This window comes from Phocoena phocoena, chromosome 10, assembly GCF_963924675.1.
Source record: "Phocoena phocoena chromosome 10, mPhoPho1.1, whole genome shotgun sequence".
NCBI lineage: Eukaryota > Metazoa > Chordata > Mammalia > Artiodactyla > Phocoenidae > Phocoena > Phocoena phocoena.
In genome coordinates, this window is record NC_089228.1 from 5,373,703 (window position 1) to 5,393,305 (window position 19,603).

The 19,603-nt window shown below is 44.3% G+C and overlaps 1 protein-coding gene across 2 annotated transcripts in view; it reads left to right on the forward strand.

The window, feature by feature from the left end:
* Positions 1 to 1,739: 1,739 nt before the first annotated feature.
* Positions 1,740 to 19,603, forward strand: part of TAMM41 (TAM41 mitochondrial translocator assembly and maintenance homolog) — a 56,333-nt gene continuing 38,469 nt past the window's right edge. The window contains exons 1-4 of one of the 2 annotated variants that reach the window (XM_065885526.1): positions 1,740 to 2,104; positions 4,581 to 4,763; positions 7,339 to 7,431; positions 14,837 to 14,987. In XM_065885526.1, the coding sequence (XP_065741598.1) occupies positions 1,970 to 2,104; positions 4,581 to 4,763; positions 7,339 to 7,431; positions 14,837 to 14,987 (562 nt within the window). In that variant the 5' untranslated portion in view covers positions 1,740 to 1,969. The remainder of the gene's footprint in view (positions 2,105 to 4,580; positions 4,764 to 7,338; positions 7,432 to 14,836; positions 14,988 to 19,603) is intronic. The other variant, XM_065885527.1, reaches the window with a different exon arrangement.

A 19,603-nucleotide genomic window follows, 5' to 3' on the forward strand; every position in this document is an offset into this window, starting at 1 on the left:
GGTTCAGATCCTGACTTCGCCGCGCTCCTAACTGTGGGACTGGGGAAATCTGCTTCTCCTCTTAGGTGGTCTGTTTCCTCTTGTGAAAGATGATAGTCTAAGAGAACCTGCCTCAGGGGTCTTTGGAATGAAGAGAATAGATAAGTATAGAGAATGCTTGGAATAGAAAATAAACAATTGTCACCTATTATTATTGTCCTATCGATCGATCCTTCCTTGACAGAATCTCCCATCTGTCTTCTGCTTGATAATCTCCTACCCATCCTTTAAGGCCTGGCTCAAATGCCATCACTGCAAAATCTCCTCAGGTCTGTCCCTGCACATCCAGAACTGATTGACGCTCCCTCATCATAGGTCCTGCAGGGCACTGGGTACCCAGCTTCACCACCGCATGTTATATTCTGGGTTTGCTTGTTTGTTTCCTCCATAGACCCTGAGTGCCTGCAAAGCTTCATTCCTAGTCATCTTGACTTACCTCAGAGTTTGAATTCCAATAATCATTTTTCAAATTGAATTAATCCCATCCCTGCCTCTATCACCCCAGGCCAGGCAACTTAATTCACAATGAAACTATGGTAACAGCTTCCTAACTGGTCTCCCTGCCTCTCTTTCCCCACTCTGATCCAGGCTAACGTTTAAGCCCGACAAGTCCCTACTCAAAACCCTTCAAGGACCGAGTGGAGTCGTAGGACATGGAGCCAGATTCTTCATTCCAGTTTTGCCACAAGCTGATGTGATCCCAAGCACGTTGCTTTCTCTAACGCTTAGCTGCTTCATCTGTAAAATGAAGGCAATCACATCGTCCCACAAGGCAGTAGAGGGAACTCAGTGAAAAATGCATGTGAGCGCATCACCGTTACCCAAATTTAGCTCTTACTACTTCTGTTATTGTTGAGAGGACATGAACATCAGGGAAGAAGGGAAGAGTATCTGAAAAGTCTCTGTCTGGGGACTCAGACTACATCCTGAATGGCCCTGTGACCTGGAGCAAGTTTCTCTAGTTATATACAAAGAGGTGAGCTCTTCACCTGGGGTCCCGTTTCCACCAGAAACTGCATTTAATGTGCCCTTTTGTGAGCCCAGTCCACAAAACGAACGGGCAAATACTCCTCCCCATGCTTAAAATTAAATACAAATATCAGAGAACCTTGGTGCAGGCTTTTTGTTGTTGTTGTTGTTTTTGCTTTTACCATTTATGGAACACTTTCATACCCATTATCGGATCTGAAAAGGGCTTTAATGGCAAGAAGGCACAGCAAACTCTTACAAGTAATAATCTCTGGATGGTGGGATTGGGGGTGATTTGAATCTTATTTGTGTTTTCCTAAACCTTCAAAATCTTCTGCAGTTGTCGAGCTGCATAGAGACATGGTTACACACGTTGCGAATGCAGTAAATGCCACTGAATTGTAAAGCGTACAATTTTAGGTTATATGAATTTCACCTCATCAGAAAGATGATGGGAAGCTGCAATACCACATGCATGATTTCCTAGTCATTTATTAAAATGTGGTTTGAGGCGAGACCAAAAGAGAACTTTTAAGGTTCAAAAGCAGTTCAATCAGCTGTTACTTTCCCCGACTCATGTCCAGGTCACTGTCCCAGGCTGCCAGCCTGCAGTGCGGTCCTCCGACCACCAGGGATCTCTGCGAAGGCCTCGCGTCCCCGCTCGCGAGCGAGCGCCTGCTCTTACTCTTGCGCCTTCGGAGCACGTGTGCGTGCAGGAGGCGTGGCCCAGGGTGGGCGCTAGACCGGCCAGGCCGACGCCTGCCCGGTTTCCTGTTGGGTTCGTACCAGCCTCGTGTCTGACTGGTCTGCAGCCCCGAGTCCTTGCCGGGTCTTCCACTCCCCGCCCCCGGCTCCAGCCTTCTCCCGTCTGGGCCGGTCCCCGGCTTCAGTCTCCCACCCTCAGCGGGTACCCGTTCCCCGCCTGCTGCCCTCCACGGGTCCCTGTCAGAGCCCCGGCCCCATGGCTCTGCAGGCTTTGCAGAGCTCGGGGGTGGCCTTTCGCAAGATCCTGTGTCACTTCCCCGAGGAGTTGAGCCTGGCTTTCGCCTACGGCTCGGGGGTGTACCGCCAGGCGGGGCCCAGCTCAGACCAGAAGGTGAGCCCGGGTCGGCCCCACGCCGGGAATGTTCTCACGAGTTCCCTTTGCCTTCGGTCCCTCCAGAGCCGTAGAGCTACCTGTTTGCTCTGCGCACTCCACGTATCAACTGGCAAAGTACAAGCCGTACAACAGTGCTCCTAGTAGAACGACAGCGTCAGCTGAGTTTTGAAGGATACGTAGGCGTCAGCTTAGGTCTAGAGCGGGAGGTGCAGTCATGCGGAGGGAAGAGCTGATGCGGGGACAAGGTGGAAGAAAGGAAGAGAAATATTGCCAGGAGCTAGTTCAGTGTCCCCAGCCTTGGCTGAACATTGGAGTTTTCTGGGAAGCTTAAAAAAATACTGATATCTGGGTTCCAACTGCGGAGATTGAGATTTAATTGGTCTGAGATGAGCCCGGGCTTCAGGAATTCTAAAAACTTCCCAGGTGATTCTACTACGCAGCCAAGCTTGAGAATCACGTCTCTGGTTGTAGGAGAAAATACGAAATGATTCTCCTGACTTCGGGAAGCTGACGGAGTGATGTAGGGTCAGGGCATGTGCAGTGACGTTAACTGACCGCAGAAGTCAGTGATGAGCGGTATATTTGCCCCTGCTCAGGACATGTAACAGGAGTCTGTTTAAGGCTACGCATTGTTCTCTTCAGAGTTGGCTGAGCACAACAGTAGTGAGGGTACAGTTTTCCTTGTGATTGCAGCTTTTTTTTTTTTCTTTCCTTCTGCAAATGGAAAGAAAACTTTGCTTCCAAGGTGGCGACAAGATTCAAGACATAGCAGACAAGTGGCAGGCAGGTATTTTCCATTTAAATGAGGCTTTTAATTGACTTTCCATTTAAATGAGGCTTTTAATTGAGCTTTTGAGCTCTTGCTGAATTAATGTAAAAGGAGCGGGAGTCTAGATGGAGATGTTTTCTGTCTGTGCAACTCGTGTTCTGGACTGGGTTTCTTTAATAAATGAAGGAAATGGTAGTGTGTAGTTTGCAATAGGGCCTCGTGGATTTGGACACCTGGCTGTAATCTTTCAGTTAACCTTCGTCTCTTCGCTTCCTGGTGAGGCCGTCTGTACTATTGCTTGGATTTCCTGTTTCCCACCTATACTAGTATTTAAGTAATAGTTTTCTTTAAATTGAGAGCCTATGAGAAATTACAGATTTGGGGCATATAGGTTGGGCAACCTAATTGTAGTTTGCAATAGGCTAGTTATTTTCTTGTAACATACATTAACATAAATTTTTAAAAAACGTGTCCACCCCAAATCTTAAGTATCACCACTGGTTTGTGGATCACACTGTGGGAAACTCAGAACAGGCCTTGGCCTCCTGATTCTATAGCCGCCTCTTCATTTTCCTGTGTAGATTTTCCTTTGAGCAGACCTGGAATTCCCTCCAAGAAAAGGTCCTTCATTTTCCCTCACCCTCATTCCCTAGAAGTTAACAAGTAAACTCCAGCACCTAAGTCTCTCCCAGATGAGCCCCTGTCCTCAGTGCCTTAGTGGCAGTTAGCCTCGTGTGGTGTTCCATCCATCCTTCAGTCTCTCCTCCTCCCTTTCTACTGCAGGAACGTTAGCATGGTAACCAGCCTCCCTCTCTGGTCACTCCCCTGCCTGCGTCGCATTCCAGTCCTACCGGCTCTCATCTCCACAAGAGTGTTTTCCTCTAACAGTACTCCCTCCCTTCCTCAGGCTTCCTAGTACTTCACCAAGCCTGCTGAACTCTAGCACATTCTTTTAAGACTCAGACTTATCGGAGTCTGGAAGAATATAAACCTGTAGGAAAATTCCTCCTTCTTCTCTGACCCCACTCTGAGTGAAGTTGGTGCATTTTGTGTTCTCCTACAAGTTTTTGCTAGCAACCTGTCTATTCTTCCCAGTAGACTTTGAGGTCTTTACCTCTATCCCAGGACCTATCAGAGCTCATCGTAGGTGCTCAGTGAGGGGTTGGCAAATGGGTGAGAGTTAAAATAACTTATTTCCCTTTACATAACGCTTTATAGAGCTTGTCCATATGGTGTTATTTGATCTGGGAGAAAAGTAGAGCACATTTAACTAGATTTAGATGAAAGACAGTGTGGCCAAGTGGTCCAGCACAGAATTTGGAACCAGATTATGTCTGTCACTCAGTAGCCATGTGTCCTTGGGCAAGGAACTTACTCTGTTCCTTGGTTTTCCTTTCCTATAAAAATGGGATAATGACAGTACCTACCTTGTAGGATTGTTTTGAGGCTAAAAAGAGTTGCTATATGTATAATATATAAAGTGTTTAAAAGAGGTCTGGAACATCACTTCAATAAGTGTTATTGTTATTATGTGAGTTGACAAAAACAAAGCTCAGATTGGTTCCAGAGACTTGCTTAAGTTTCTGATGACAGCCCTGGGTCTGCTGTTAATCACAGCAGCATAGAGTCTTAGAGCTTTCCACTCTGCCTAGGTGCCTTTCTAGGAATTAAAACTAAAATTATTCTCTTTTCTTCACCTCCCAGAATGCCATGCTGGACTTCGTGTTCACAGTCGATGACCCTGTTGCATGGCATTCAAAAAACCTGAAGAAAAATTGGAACCATTACTCGTTGCTAAAAGTTTTGGGGCCCAGGTTTATCACCACTGTCCAGAATAACTACGGCGCCGGGGTTTACTACAACCCATTGATCATGTGTGATGGGAGGGTAAGTGACTGCGGGCCTTTGTCTTAACTTGGGTGGTTATTAACCTTTGTTAATAGAATACCAGCTAAATAGATGTGTTCTTACAGTTAGGAAATGTTCACACTTTTGCTGGATGAAGGTGGTGAATGTGACTGTTTTTATTTTTTGCCTTTGGCCAAATTTTTTTGGTTCTCAAATTTTAGTGTGCATCAAAATCACCTGGAGTGCCTGTAGGACACGCAGATTGCTGGTTCCCATCCCCAGAGGTCCTGATTCAGTAGGTCTGGGGTAAGGGTTTGAGGATTTGCATTTTTTAAAAACTGAGCGGTAATTGTCATATAACATTGTAGTAGTTTTAGGTGTGCAATGTAATGATTTGATATATATATATATAGTGAGATGATTACCCGCAGTAAGTCTAGGTAACATCCATCACCACATGTATTTACAATTGTTTTTTTCTTTCTGGTGATGAGAACTTTTAAGATTTACTCTCGGGACTTCCCTGGTGGCACAGTGGATGAGGCTCCGCGCTCCCAGTGCAGGGGGCCTGGGTTTGATCCCTGGTCAGGGAACTAGATCCCACATGCATGTCACAACTGAGAGTTCGCATGCCACAACTAAGGAGCCAGCGAACTGGACCGAAGGAGCCAGCTTACCGCAACTAAGACCTGGAGCAACCAAATAAATAAATAAACATTTAAAAAAAAAAAAAAAAAAAAAAGATTTACTCTCTTAGCAACAAAGATTTGCATTTCTAATAAGCTTTCAAATGTGGCTCACGCTACTGGTCTGAAACAAGCTTTGAGAGCCACTGGTTTGGGCAGTGGGAGGAATAGGCGGACCCACTGTGGATCAGGGTGGAAATTAATCTTATCTACATACAGAGGGGCAGACACTCCCAGAAAGAAGTTGGAAGTGGAGAGGGTATCATAGGAGAGGGTTTCATAGGTAGACGGGAGCATATGGTGCCTCTTGTTGCCATCGGGGGGGTGGAATTTGATGAGGGGTATTGGAGAGCAGGTGAGAGCCCTGATCCCAGCAGAGGGTTGTGTGACAGCAGGAACCCTGCCCGGCCGTCTTTCATATGGAGGGCCCAGGCTCTAAAAGGGCTTCCCGGAACTAGGCAGGACCCCAGTCTGAGAGGACCAATGGGGAACTGAGTCAGATGCCTCCTAGAGGCCAGCTGGGCTGAGGGTGGCTGCTGTGCCAGCTTTGCTCCACGCTGCTGATGGCTTAGAGCAGTCCTTTGATGTGCAGAAGAGTCACCTGAGGCTCCTTTTGAAATGCACATTCTGATTCATTTGGTCTGGAATGGAGCCTGGTATTCTGCATCTGGTGATGCTGGTGCTACTGGTCAAGGGACCACACTCTGAAGGGCAGGAGGTTGGAGTACTGACTTGGGAAGGGTTTTGAAGACCTATCTGAGCGTGGCAGGAATGAGTGCTGTGGTTGATTGGTGACGTCTTTGGGCCATACATTTACTTTTCTGGTTAAGGTCCCACCCGACACCACCTGTGGTTCGCAGATGAGGAAACCAGGGTTCAGAGAGAGGAAATGACCTCCCTAAGGCCTTGCAGCTAGTTAGTGACAGGCCCCTGTGATGTTCCCATTACCTCTCAGCGGTTACGCGCCTGCAGCAAGAAGGGCTGTCTGCAATACTGTGGCCAGAGTGGCGGGAAGAAGTTTATTCAGCGCAACATTGCACATCCACTCTAGTCCTGCCAGACGCGTAGCTGTGTTCTTTCTCCATATTAATATTATGCTGAGCTGATCTGTAATTAGTAGTTTCAAATCATATTACAAGCTCCAGTAACCCAATGTTTTGGCATAATTATGTGCCAAAGGGACTGTACTTTTTAATTGAAATTCTTTAGCTACTTTTTAGATATTTGCAGCCTGAGAAGGCTGTTTGGGTACTGAAGTTCAGTGAAGTGAGTCTGAAGATATTTGTTGAAGCAAATGGGATTTCATAACCTGGAACAACTGCATTCAGGGTTTGTGTGAATTACTATTGAAATGAGCTTGACCATAATTCCATGTGTTCAGCGCTGATAAAGAGGTTTTATTTTTGAATGTTGCTTTGTGATTATAAAAGTGTTTGAAATAGCCTATAGTGAAAGAGAAATTCACCATGTAAAGGATGTCAGTGAAAACGTTAAAGAAAATTTCTTGTGCTTTGTCGTGAAGCAAACATTGGAAGCCCAGACTGAAATTCAGGGACTAGTTTAACTCTGCTATATGTGGTGCCATCTTGGGCACATCATTTATTCTCTCCGAGCTTCAGGTTTCTTATTTCTCAAATGAGAAACGTGAACTATGTTATCACTTCTTGAAGTGTCTGTGGTGAAGGCCTGAGTTAAAACGGTGGTCACTTCACCTCGAATACCTGAGGAAACACACAGTCTTGGAAACTAATCCTTTGCAAAAGGTTTTGTGGAGATGTGTATTTTTACAAGGTAGGCGGTTTGAGTGGCTTTGGAAATCGAGCTTCTGCTCTGGTCAGAAATTCATTTTATTTCTTTGTGTTTTGTACTTGCATAAGCACCAGTGTGGTATTTTGCTATTTTTCATGCCCATTTCTTTTCTTTTCCAGCTTATCAAATATGGCATTATTAGCACTAGTGTTTTGATTGAAGATCTCCTCAACTGGAATAACTTATACATTGCTGGACGACTCCAAAAACCGGTGAGTGAGTGTTTTATTAGGGATGTCTCTCCTCTCTGAACCTCACCTTACTTTGACCTTTGTGATTGCAATGACGTAGAAATGAGTTTCACACTCCTTTCCCTCCCTACAGAATTTGTTGCCAGACAGTATCCAGATATTACCCACACTGCTCCCTCCCTCTCAAGATTCTCCAGTTGTCTGAATGGATCAGGTTCAGAGTCAGTCCGTTTGGCTGGGGAGGATGGCAGAAGAGGTGTCCAGTGCCTTGGTGGAGCCTCGGTCGGCCTCCCCAGATCGCCACCTCTTCTGGAATGCAAGTGCCATGGGGCACTGTTTGTCCAGTGATTTGTCCCAACAGTGCCTGGGACGATGCCTGGCATGTAGTATGCATTCAGCAAATATTTGTTGAATAAATGAATGAGACACGTCATCATTCTGAGGCTAGTGGACTCTGTTCCCCTCTATTCTCCTCCTCAGGCCCTACCCTCATTTGGGACGTTGCTGGAGGAGGCTGTAGGGGCAGGCTTCTCCGGCTTTACTAGAAATGGAAACAAACAGAAAACAGGAAAAAAGTCGAGAGGACTTGAACTTTTGACTCGCATTCACAAATATCAGGTTTCCTCTTTTTTGCAGTTGTATAGTCTGTTTTCTGAGAAGGGGTATTTTCGTAGTTTAAGAACTATTTGAGGACTTCCCTCGTGGTCCAGTGGTAAAGAATTCGCCTTCCAATGAAGGGGACTCAGGTTCGATCCCTGATCGGGGAACTAAGATCCCACACGCCGCAGGGCAACTAGGCCCACGTGCCACAACTTTTGAGCTTGCGTGCCTCAACAAGAGAGCCTGCGTGCTGCAAACTACAGAGTCCACACGCTCTGGAGCCTGCATGCCACAACTAGAGAGAAGCCTGCACACTGCAATGAAAGATCCTGCATGCCACAGTGAGGATCCCACGTGCCACAACTAAGACCCAGTGCAGCCAAAAAAATTTTTTAAATAAAATTAAAAAAAAAAAAAGAACTAGTCGCAGTTGTCTGCGACTGCCTCCAGTTTCCCTTTCCCGCAGAAATCATGGCTAACTGGAGAATTCTTAGGATAACTAGACAGTTGCTAATCTCCCAGCAAGGAAGAATTTTCTCTGTGCTGTCAGAGGGTCTTAGGTCCCAAAGAGGGTTCCGGAATTATTCCCAAATGCCTCTCATGGGTGACTATGCTGCTCCTTTTTTGTCAGCTATGGCAAGAAATTAGAGAAATTTATACAGTCCTAGCTTGCTTGGTTGTGTCATAAAATCTCTGTTGATATATGTGGGAGGTTCAGATTCTCTTGCCTTGTATCTGGGCTTAAAATTTAACAGTGTAGGTCATTAAGACATACAGAAGCATTTGATCAGGGTGATCGTTACATGGGTACATCCATGTGGAAAAATTTGTCAAGCTGTGCTCATTAGATTTCTTTGCTTTACAGTATATAATTTTTACTTCACTAAAAACACATTTTAAGTCTGGAAACAATAGGTTACTGATTTAATTTCATATTTATGTAGATGAATTTCTCATTTCTAGGCTGGATAACTAGTAAGCCTCATAATTAAGCAAATAAACGTAATTGGAAATTTGTAAATATTCCTTTTCTTTCCAAGTTTCTTTTTAAATATACAAAATATGTAGTTTGATGGGAAGATTAATAAACGTGGAATTAGAAGCCTTGGGCCTTATTCATTCCTGCTACTTATTAGCTGTTTATGTGATCTTAGGCAAGTTGTTTTACCTTTCTGAACCTCAGGTAGTTTCTCTGTAGAATGGGAGTAGCAATCCTTGCCCTGCCTACTTCACAAAGGTGTTGAAAATTGGAAGCAGAATGGTAATGCTGGAAAGGACACAGGTGTTTTAGAATCAGACAGATCTGGGGTTTGGGTCCCAGCTCTGATACTCCCCAGCTGTGTGACCCTGCACCAGTGACTTAATCTCCCTGGGCCTTGTGACACCCTCACCTGGGGACAAGGCCAGTGACACCGACCTCAAAAGGTGTTTGAGAAATGCCTAGATCTAAAATGTCTGGCATCTACTAGACACTCAGGAAACAATCTTTCTCTTCGCTCTGTCCTTGCGTGTCTCAGAGTTATTTTGAGATAAAATGAGATATTGAATGTGATATTATTCTCTGTACTATGTTTTGTGCTTGGAATAGTTCAAGTGTTTTTAGAAATAGGCTGTAGAAAACTATAATGCCATGAAATCTCAGAATGTAAGCACTGGAAATGACCTCACATTTCATCTAAATGTCATGTATCCTAAAAAAATAAAAACATCAATTCAAGGCAAGTAGTGACAGCTACACTCAGATCATACAAAACTGCATTTCTCAGCTAACTTGGAGAAGAAAATGTTCTTTATAACAGTGACTACCCCTCCGACTTATTAAGAAGCTTCTAGCACAAGAAAATTAACCAATCTTAAAAACCATTTGAGGTGTTAACATGACACGATTTTAAAAAATCAAAAATCATAAATGGGTGAATTAACTCTTCCACCCACACCTGCCTCCGGTTTCCCTTTCCCGCAGAAATCACGGTTAACTGGAGAATTCTTAGGATAACTATCTTTAAACTAACTGTTTTTACCTCTAGGTGGCAGCAAATATTAATCAAACACGATGAAACAAATCCGATGAAAAGAAAGGGTTGGTAGCATTTTGGACAAAAATAATGGGTGACTATCTTAAGAAAGAATTGTGAGAATGAGTGTGAATTTTTTGTTTTTATGTGTTTTAAAACGAGTTACATTAAATTATATTGTCTAAAGCTCTAAAATTATCTTCCATATTGCGAATAGAGTAGAATTTCCCAGTCACTAGCAATTTAAGTCTTAGGAATATGCAGAGGATATGTGGGAACTCTCTGTACTTTCCATTTGGTTTTGCTGTGGACGTTAACCTGCTCTAAAACATAGAGTTTACTATCAAAAAAATATATAAAGGAGTACTTGGCTTAAAAAGATGGACATTTCTGGAAAAAGTTGAGTGCAAATTAATTTTCTATCAGACTTTACCATTACCTTACCTCATAATTGAGGAGATAACCCATTTTTACTTCTAGTGCAGCTTTAAGTTTGAGTTATTTACCAATCAGTTTTCCAAGTTAAGAAACACGAAAAGTATTTAATAGAACCTTGTTGTGGCCAATCTTTTTTTAAGTCAGAGGAAGTCTAAAGTAGTTATTTTTACTTCTCTAATTTATTTAATGTAAGTTGGATTTTTGTATTTCATGTTGTTTTGTATTTCATGTACAGATAACATGGCTTGAATTTTTAAAGCATTCACATTGGCAGACAATGGTATTTTGCCACCTTGTTAAGAGGATTTTAATTTATTTTAATGTATTCATTCCAATATATTTTTACTTGCTAGTCATATAGCTTTTTTTTTTTTTTTTTTTTTTTTTGGTACACGGGCCTCTCCCTTTTGTGGCCTCTCCCATTGCAGAGCACAGGCTCCGGACGCGCAGGCTCAGCGGCCATGACTCACGGGCCCAGCCGCTCCGCGGCATGTGGGATCCTCCCGGACCGGGGCACGAACCCGTGTCCCCTGCATCGGCAGGCGGACTCCCAACCACTGCGCCACCAGGGAAGCCCCATATAGCTTTTTATAACAGGTTTACTGAGATATAATCACATACCATATAATTCAGCCCTTTAAAGTGTACAATTCAGTGGTTGTTAGTATATTCACAGTTTGCGAGCATCACCATATTGTAACTTTGTTGATTTACTTTTTTGTAGATAGTAAAATCCCAGTGGTATAAAAGGTCCCTGAATGGGACTTGGAAAGCCCAGCTTACTAGTCTTGGCTCTGCCCAGCTGAGAGCAAATCTTTGGACTTCTAGCCTTGGAAATGAAAAGATTAAGCCATTCATTTACTTATTCAAAAGACAACTAAGTTTTTTTCTCTGTGCATGCCAAAAGAATTTTTTAAAAAAAATCACCACATTGCTAGCCTCAAGAGCCCATAATCCAACAGGTAGATGATAAGGTTTTTTTTAATTCAGCTCAAATGTTCACTGTTTCTTTTTGGTCCTCCAGCAAAAATTAGCCTTTCTGTTCATTTGGAATGGAAAACTACTGCGGGAAGTGTCATTTGGTTAATGGTCGAGTATTTGAACACGAGGTAGGACTGTGTTCTTTGTGACTATAACTTCACTCTTTGCAATTCAAGCTCTGTCTCCATGTGACTATTATAGAGGAGACCACATGTGACTTTCTCTTTTTTTCTATCTTGAAAGGTACTCACAAATCTCTCAAGTTGAGCTTTTGAAAGTCCCTTCAAGTGTTGCCCCTTCCTCTCTCCAGTAAAGATTTTCCCCTTGGCAGTAGTGCTAATGCTATATCTGTGGTTCAGTTCGGGGCATTCCCAGTACGATACAAACAGCTATTCACAAATCTGAGGACTTTCTTTTTTTCCCAGGCCTCTCTGGCAGTGTCCCAAGAGTTCAGTGGCTTTTCACTCTGAACAACAAATAACAGTGCTTCTGAGACAAGTTGCTAGTTCACCTTACACTGGAGAACCAGATCAGCACAGTAGCAGAGGCTTCTGAACTGACATTTTTCCTTTGAGGAAGGATGCTTTTATTTTCACTGTCTTAACCTTGAGTAGCAAACAGACTGCTTTTTTTTTTTTTAACAACCTCACATAGACACTTTCTTGGAGAACAAGGGTATTTTATTGAAAAGGAAAATTTCCCCAAACTTTTTCCTTTGCATCTTTGTTAGTATCTCAAAATAACTTCTATTTTCATTGAGTTTCTGTAAAAAGTTCCCCCCCCCCCCCCGACACACACACAAAAGAAGGTGAGGAATTATTGAGCAGGGCCTGGTGAATGAGGATGAAAATAGGAATTTGGAAGTAAACAGGCTCACTTCACGAATCCTGGGTCCTGGTACGGTGTGCCACTGTTCCTCGTGGGGAGATCTTTTAACCCTCTGGGCCTCAGTTTCCCCGTTAGTGAGATGAGGAGGTTGCCCTCCTAGATCCTTGATTCTGTATGGAGTATAAGGCGGGAACGTTATTCAAGGAATAGACATAGGAATTATAATAGGACCTTAAATTTTGTTTTAATCATCTTTCAAGATTAAAAGTTAACAAGAACAGGGCTTCCCTGGTGGCGCAGTGGTTGAGAGTCCGCCTGCCGATGCAGGGGACACGGGTTCGTGCCCCGGTCCGGGAAGATCCCACATGCCACGGAGTGGCTGGGCCTGTGAGCCATGGCCACTGAGCCTGCGCGTTCAGAGCCTGTGCTCCGCAACGGGAGAGGCCACAACAGTGAGAGGGCCGCGTACCGCAAAAAAAAAAAAAAAAAAAAAAAGTTAACAAGAACAGAATGCATGAGGATAACTCAAAATATTTAGATCTGGATTTGCCAAGTACAAGGTTGTTACCCTGATTTTTGCCATCAACTCATTATGCAACCTTGGGCAGATCATGCTCCTGGACTGCTTCTCGCTTTGACTATCTGCAGGTGTTTGCAGTAATACTGAACTCACCCAAGCGCTGCCAGGCTTAATTCAGGGCCAATAAGTCCTTGTAATTATGAGGGAGGAGGTGGTAGTATGGAATTAAGTGGCTTACCTATCACATGAGAGGTTTGTACGTTATAAATATTCCCTTTAAAAAAAGTAGGGACAAAAGGTAAAAGACAGATTTTAGGTTCTTAAGCCAGATTTATAAAATAGTTATGTTTTCTAATATTGCTTTTCACAATTAATAAAAAAAATTAGAGAAGAAACTATACTTGGGGATATACATCATTCCTGTCTTTCCTTGCTATCTAATAAAATTTTAGTTTGGAGTTTCTCATACTGTTATGTGTCTTTTATGTGCCATCTGAATTTTGTCAGAAATTATCTATATTTGATAAATAAAAGGCGATTTAAGCCCTACTTTCTAGAACACGAGAAAAATGTGGTGACAGCACTAAATGATTTAGAGATGGTGGTTACATTTCAGATACATGGGTGTCCTTATTAGGGATTTCTAGATCCTTCACTTGTTGAGAAAATCAGTCAGAAGCAACATGATAGTTTAAGATTATGTCAGGAGTGCAAATTGGCACAATCGCTGCAAAGAGCGATTTGGCAATTCTAGTTCAAAGTAATTATACACCTCAGAGCAGTGGTTCTCAAAATGTGGACCCTGGGCCAGCAGCATCAACGTTACCTGGGAACCTGTTAGAAATGTACATTGTCAGGCCCCATCCAGGCCTACTGAGTCAGAAACACGGGAGGATGGGCCTAATAATATGTGGGGTTTTGGGGGTTTTTTTTGGCTGCGTTGGGTCTTTGTTGCTGCGCATGGGCTTTCTCTAGTTGTGGTGCACAGGCCTCTCATTGCGGTGGCTTCTTGTTGTGGAGCACAGGCTCTAGGCGCGCGGGCTTCAATAGTTGTGGCATGCGGGCTCTGGAGCGCAGGCTCAGTATTTGTGGCACACAGGCTTAGTTGCTCCGTGACATGTGGGATCTTCCCGGACCAGGGATCAAACCCATGTCCCTTGCATTGGTAGGCAGATTCTTAACTACTGCGCCCCCAGGAAAGTCCCATAATATGTATTTTAACAAGCCCTGCAGGAGATTCTGACGCTTACTAAAGGTGAGAACCCCTGGCTCAGAGAAACGCTTGCGTGTGCAACAAGAAACACACAAGGAATCTCACTTCAGCTGTGGCTTCAGATGAAACATCTCATTTAATCTTCCCAGCAACCTTATAAGCTTGGTTCGGTTATTAACCCTGTTTTACTGATAAGGAATGATGCCCATAGTCAAAGAGCTAGTAAGAGATGGAGCTAGGACTTGAACACATTCTCTGAACTGCAGTGCAGTCTTTAAAACCAATCTGAACACACTGGAGCAATTTGTATCTTGATGGATTGGGAGAAGTCAAAGACAGCAGATTCTACTGTAGCTAATTTTCTTTCCCTTTTCCTTAGTCACTTTTAAAATCAGTTCAAAATAGAGCATGACCTGCTTAGGTTATGTATGGTTAAGAACAGAGGTGAGTTCTAAATAAAGAAGTAAAATGCCTTTTCCACCATAAAATTAAGTGAAGAACAGTGAGATTAAAAAATAAAAAAATACTAAATTTCCCAAAGGTCATTTATTCCATTTTGTGCTGACTTCTTTTTCAAAACTCATGTTGAATTTCCTCATTTAAGAACAATATTTGTTTTTCTTTCCTATGTCACGAGTTCTCTGATTTGGGCTTAAAACAGGAGACTCCGGAATTGTTTATTAGAATAATAAATATTTCATGTCAACTGCCCTAATACTCAAAGATCTTCAGGGCCAAGTGTTTAGGACAGTTCCAGCGTATGTATAAACACATAGGTTGGGCAGTACTCCACTTCTGGGATTTTTCTTCTGAATGTTCTGCTTTTTCCAGGTGAAAATCGTAGCAATGAATGAGAATGTCGCTCTCAGGTCGGCCCTGGATAAAAATCTGAAGAGTGCCGTGACTGCTGCTTTCCTCATGCTCCCCGAAAGCTTTTCTGAGGAAGACCTGTTTATAGAGATTGCCAGACTCTCATATTCAGGTCAGTAGGTTTCGTGCCTGTACTTTCTACAGGAAGGAGATTCACTGTTGGAAGACTGTGCAGGCCAGACACCCCGCCCCTCGCCCTGCACTGGAGCTGCAGCAGCCGAGGCTCGAATCCCACCACCTCTTTGAAGGTCGAGGCAGCAGTTCTTTGATTTGCCTCCTTGCCCCCAGGGTCTCTTCCTTTCCACTTCTCTACACAGGGTCACCTTTTTGTTGTTGTTATTGTTCAGTTTTATTTTGAAACAATTTCAAAGGTACAGAGAAGTTTCAGTAATGATCCAGAAAACTGCCATGTGCCCTTTCTCCAGAAATGCTTCGCCACACTTGTTTTATCATGTTGTGTCCGTGGTTTTCCAAAGCTAGTGAGCAGCTGAATCCTCTGGAGGGCTTGTTAGAACAGACAAGACAGCTGACTTGGGAGGTCCGGGCTGGGGCCCGAGAATCTGTATATCGAGCAAGTTCCAGGTGATGCCTGATGCTCCTCCAGGGATCCCACTTTGAGAACCACTGCTCCCTCTGTATGTGTAAATGCGCCATATTATATATATTTTTTCTGAACTACTAGAGAGTAGGTCACAGATATCGCGTCCCCTCTAGGCCAGATTCTTCAGTACGTGTTTCCTAAGAACAAGGACATTCTCTTACATAACCACAGTACAGTCACCAAATTCAGGAAATTTAACATCAATATAGGACTTCTGTCAAATTGCTGATCTGTATTCCAGATGTTGTCAGTTGTCCCAATAATGTCCTTTATACTGTTTTTTTCCTTCAAGTACATGATCCAGTCAAGGATCATATATTGTACTTCGATGCCATGTCTCTTTTTTTTTTTTTTTTTTTTTTGGTGGTACGTGGGCCTCTCACTGTTGTCGCCTCTCCCGTTGCGGAGCACAGCCTCCGGATGCGCAGGCTCAGCGGCCATGGCTCCCGGGCCCAGCCGCTCCGCACCATTTGGGATCTTCCCGGACCAGGGTACGAACCCGTGTCCCCTGCATCGGCAGGCGGACTCTCAACCACTGTGCCACCAGGGAAGCCCACCATGTCTCTTTTATCTTTTAATTTGTAATGTTTCCTCAGTCTTCCTTTGTCTTGCATGACATTCACGTATTTGAAGTCTACAGACCAGTGATGTTGGTGCCCTGACAAGCAGTGTTTTCTCCTTTCTAAGCGAACTCTGGGGAGACATTTGAAGGTGAGGCAAATACACTGCTTCTTACTAAACTTGCCTTCCTAGTGTGAGTTTCCACTGATGGTCCTTGCTTGAGCCAGTCTTTACTATGATGGGCACAAAGTGGAGACTTGCCCACTCCGTCTTTCCTCACGTTAAAGAAAGCTTACCCTCCTTCCGCAGTCATCTCTTTATTTATCTAAATATTAACTTCCTTTCCCCTTAAACCAGTTGTGCTCCTCAGAGATGTCAGGGCACAGGGAAGGCTGAGAGGGCGGATCCCGACCCCTCACCGCACCCCACTGATCTTTTTAATGTGTTAAGGGTCCATGTAAAACTCCGTTTACAGAAAAGTAGCCTGCTACCTAAAAAATAGTTTGAAAACCACTATCTTAAATAAATATCGTCTTTCCCAACTTTTAAGTATGAGTCAAAGAACTCTGTACTCAAAAAATTGCAAAGCGGGCTTCCCTGGTGGCGCAGTGGTTGAGAGTCCGCCTGCCGATGCAGGGGACACGGGTTTGTGCCCTGGTCCGGGAAGATCCCACATGCTGCGGAGCGGCTGGGCCCGTGAGCCATGGCTGCTGAGCCTGAGCGTCCAGAGCCTGTGCTCCGCAATGGGAGAGGCCACACAGTGAGAGGCCCACGTACTGCAAAAAAAAAAAAAAAAATTGCAAAGGCAGTTGACTCATATTCTGAATCCCTGTACAGATAAGATTTCATGGAAACACAGTGCTGAAAGAGACCTGAAAGGTCTTGTTCTTCAGTCTTTTTTCCAAAATGTGTGTGCTGTGACCACAGCTGTCATTGCAACACGGCCGAGAAAGGAGATGGCATAACCTTGGTCTTGGTTGCTTCCAGCTTCTCATGGCAAAGGCAGGGGAGCAAGCGTGGCGTGGCTGCCTCCAGGGTGAACATGTGGGGAGGGCCTCTGGGTACCTCCCTCCCCACGCTCCCCTGTGAGACAGCAGGGACCAGAAGCCTTTTGTCGACTTTGTGGGAGAAGATGCAGAGCCGTTCTCTGCTCTGCCCACGTTGTCAGGATCAGCATAGTGTTAGGTGGATTCCAGTTCTCTGTAAATTCAGAACACTGACTAAAGACATTTATCGAATCTTATCACTGCTCCCACCTATTTGCAGACTTTAAGTCGGCACTCAGGCTGCTCTCAGTCTTGAGCTGAGTTTTGCTCTGCCTCCCAGAAGGGCTGTGTCTTATGCTCCTGGTTTCTTCTGTTGTTCAGTAAACACTTGCTGATTCATAGCAGTATCATCCTCTGTTTCGCTTCGTCTGTAATATTTATTAAGGGCTGCTGTATAGAGACGCTGTTCCAGACACAGATAAGGAGGTCAGTGAGTAGGTAGATAGATGTGTAGGTAGGTGGATGGATCATTTATTCCTTTATTCCATGACTGAATCCTCGTACTACAGCCCTGTTTGTTCAACAAATGTGTGTTGTGTTGTGTGTCTTCCCTGTGGCACACACTGTGCTAGGCCTGGGTGCACACTAGCAAGCGTGACGCGATTGAAACTCCTCGTGGAGTTTCTGGTCTTTTAGGGAGAGGCAGGCAGTAAAGAAGCAATAAGGCAGTTTGAGATCGCGCTAAGTGCCATGAAGAGAAGAAAATATATCAGGCTGAGGGTAAGGCTGTCTCACAGTGGGTAGCCCGGGAAGGCAGTCTGAGGTGGTGATACAGAGCGTAGGTGGAAATAGTGACAAGGAGCCGGCTCTGGGCTGTTGGGGGACGAGCTGGCAGAGGAAGTGGGCTGCTCCCCACAGCCGGGTCTCGCACCTCGCTGTGTCTGACTGCAGCCCCTCAGCCTCTGGTCACTTCCATTCCTCATCTTGCCGCTTCCTGTTATTTGTGATTGCTTAACCCAGATTTGGATCTGAGAGTTTGGCCAAGTAGCCTACATTACTCATTTCAAAGAGGTTGGCTTCTTTTTCCCGCAAAACTTAGGACACAATACTTGCCAATCCTCTCCCGGGGGACTACTTCCAACACTGTGTAGTCCCTACCTTATGAATGAGACATTTTCCAAAAAGTCTTCTGTAAGCCAGTTGTTTAGACTGGGGATATATTTTCCCATTGAAACAACACTGTATATGATGGTTGTTCCTCAGCCAGGGCACAGTATAATTAATGGTTACCTAGCCCATAATATGATGGAACTATACTGGGAGAGTGCACGTGGGGAAGGATCTAGGCCCTGCAGGCATGTGTCCTTCATAGGTATGAGACTTGCCCCAGGCGATGTGTTGAAAGGCAAGCTTTTCTACCTGCCTTTCTTAGGCTTCTGAGAACCCAGTATCCTTGAATTGATCAGATTCTATCCCTTGGGCAAACTACCTAAACCTCCCAAGCCCTCAGAATATCCCAGACTTCAAGTTACACACCAATGTATTTTTATTTCCAACTTAGACATTTATTTTCCACCTGGTTCCAGTTGAGAGAGAGAATATGTTGTCCCTAACCTGTGAAATTCAACATTTCTCCCAGGCAGGGTCGGGAGGGACACAGAGAAAACAGTGTCTCCGTGTTATTGGACACGTTCCTGCCAGTAATTACTGGCAGAGGCAAGATCTGTCAGTATTGCTAGTAGTAATAATAACCCCTATATTTTATGCAGTATTTAAGGATCACTTTAACTGCCCTGGGGTCAGTATTTATGGCATTATTGTTATAAATGATGGTGAGAAAGGAGTAGGTGGATGATGAGAGCCTGCAAAATTGGGGAGGAGAAAGCTTTCTAATCCTTCAGTTATTCTTAGAAGTCAGCATTTAAGTAAACAAAAAGAAAACCAAATGAACTTTAAAGGGCCACCTTGAACATTCCTATGGAAGTACAAACTATTAAAATGACTAATTTTAGGTAATGATCCTGGTTTAATATTTATCAAGTGAATCAGCGTACCATAACATATGAAGAACTAAAGCTACAGTTTCTGCTGTAAAGAACTGCACGTTAATAAACGTATACAGTCATGGTGAGTCAGTGGTAGATTTAAAAAACAGCCCAGGGCTTCCCTGGTGGCGCAGTGGTTGAGAGTCCGCCTGCCGATGCAGGGGACACAGGTTCGTGCCCCGGTCCGGGAAGATCCCACATGCTGCGGAGCGGCTGGACCCGTGAGCCATGGCCGCTGAGCCTGCACGTCCGGAGCCTGTGCTCCGCAACGGGAGAGGCCACAACAGTGAGAGGCCCGCGTACTGCAAAAAAAAAAAAAAAACAGCCCATGTGGAAAAGGCAGGGGAGTGTGAAAAGCATGGCTTGTTTAGGGAAGAAGGAGCAGATTGACGTGACTCAGGTCCATGGCTTATGGCAGGAGAAAGTCGCATTTTTTATTGTGTACCAGGAATGACTCTGAATACTTTTGATCTAATAACTAGCTTAATCCTCACCACAACCCTTTGATTGGGTGCTCTATTATTGTTGCCATTTA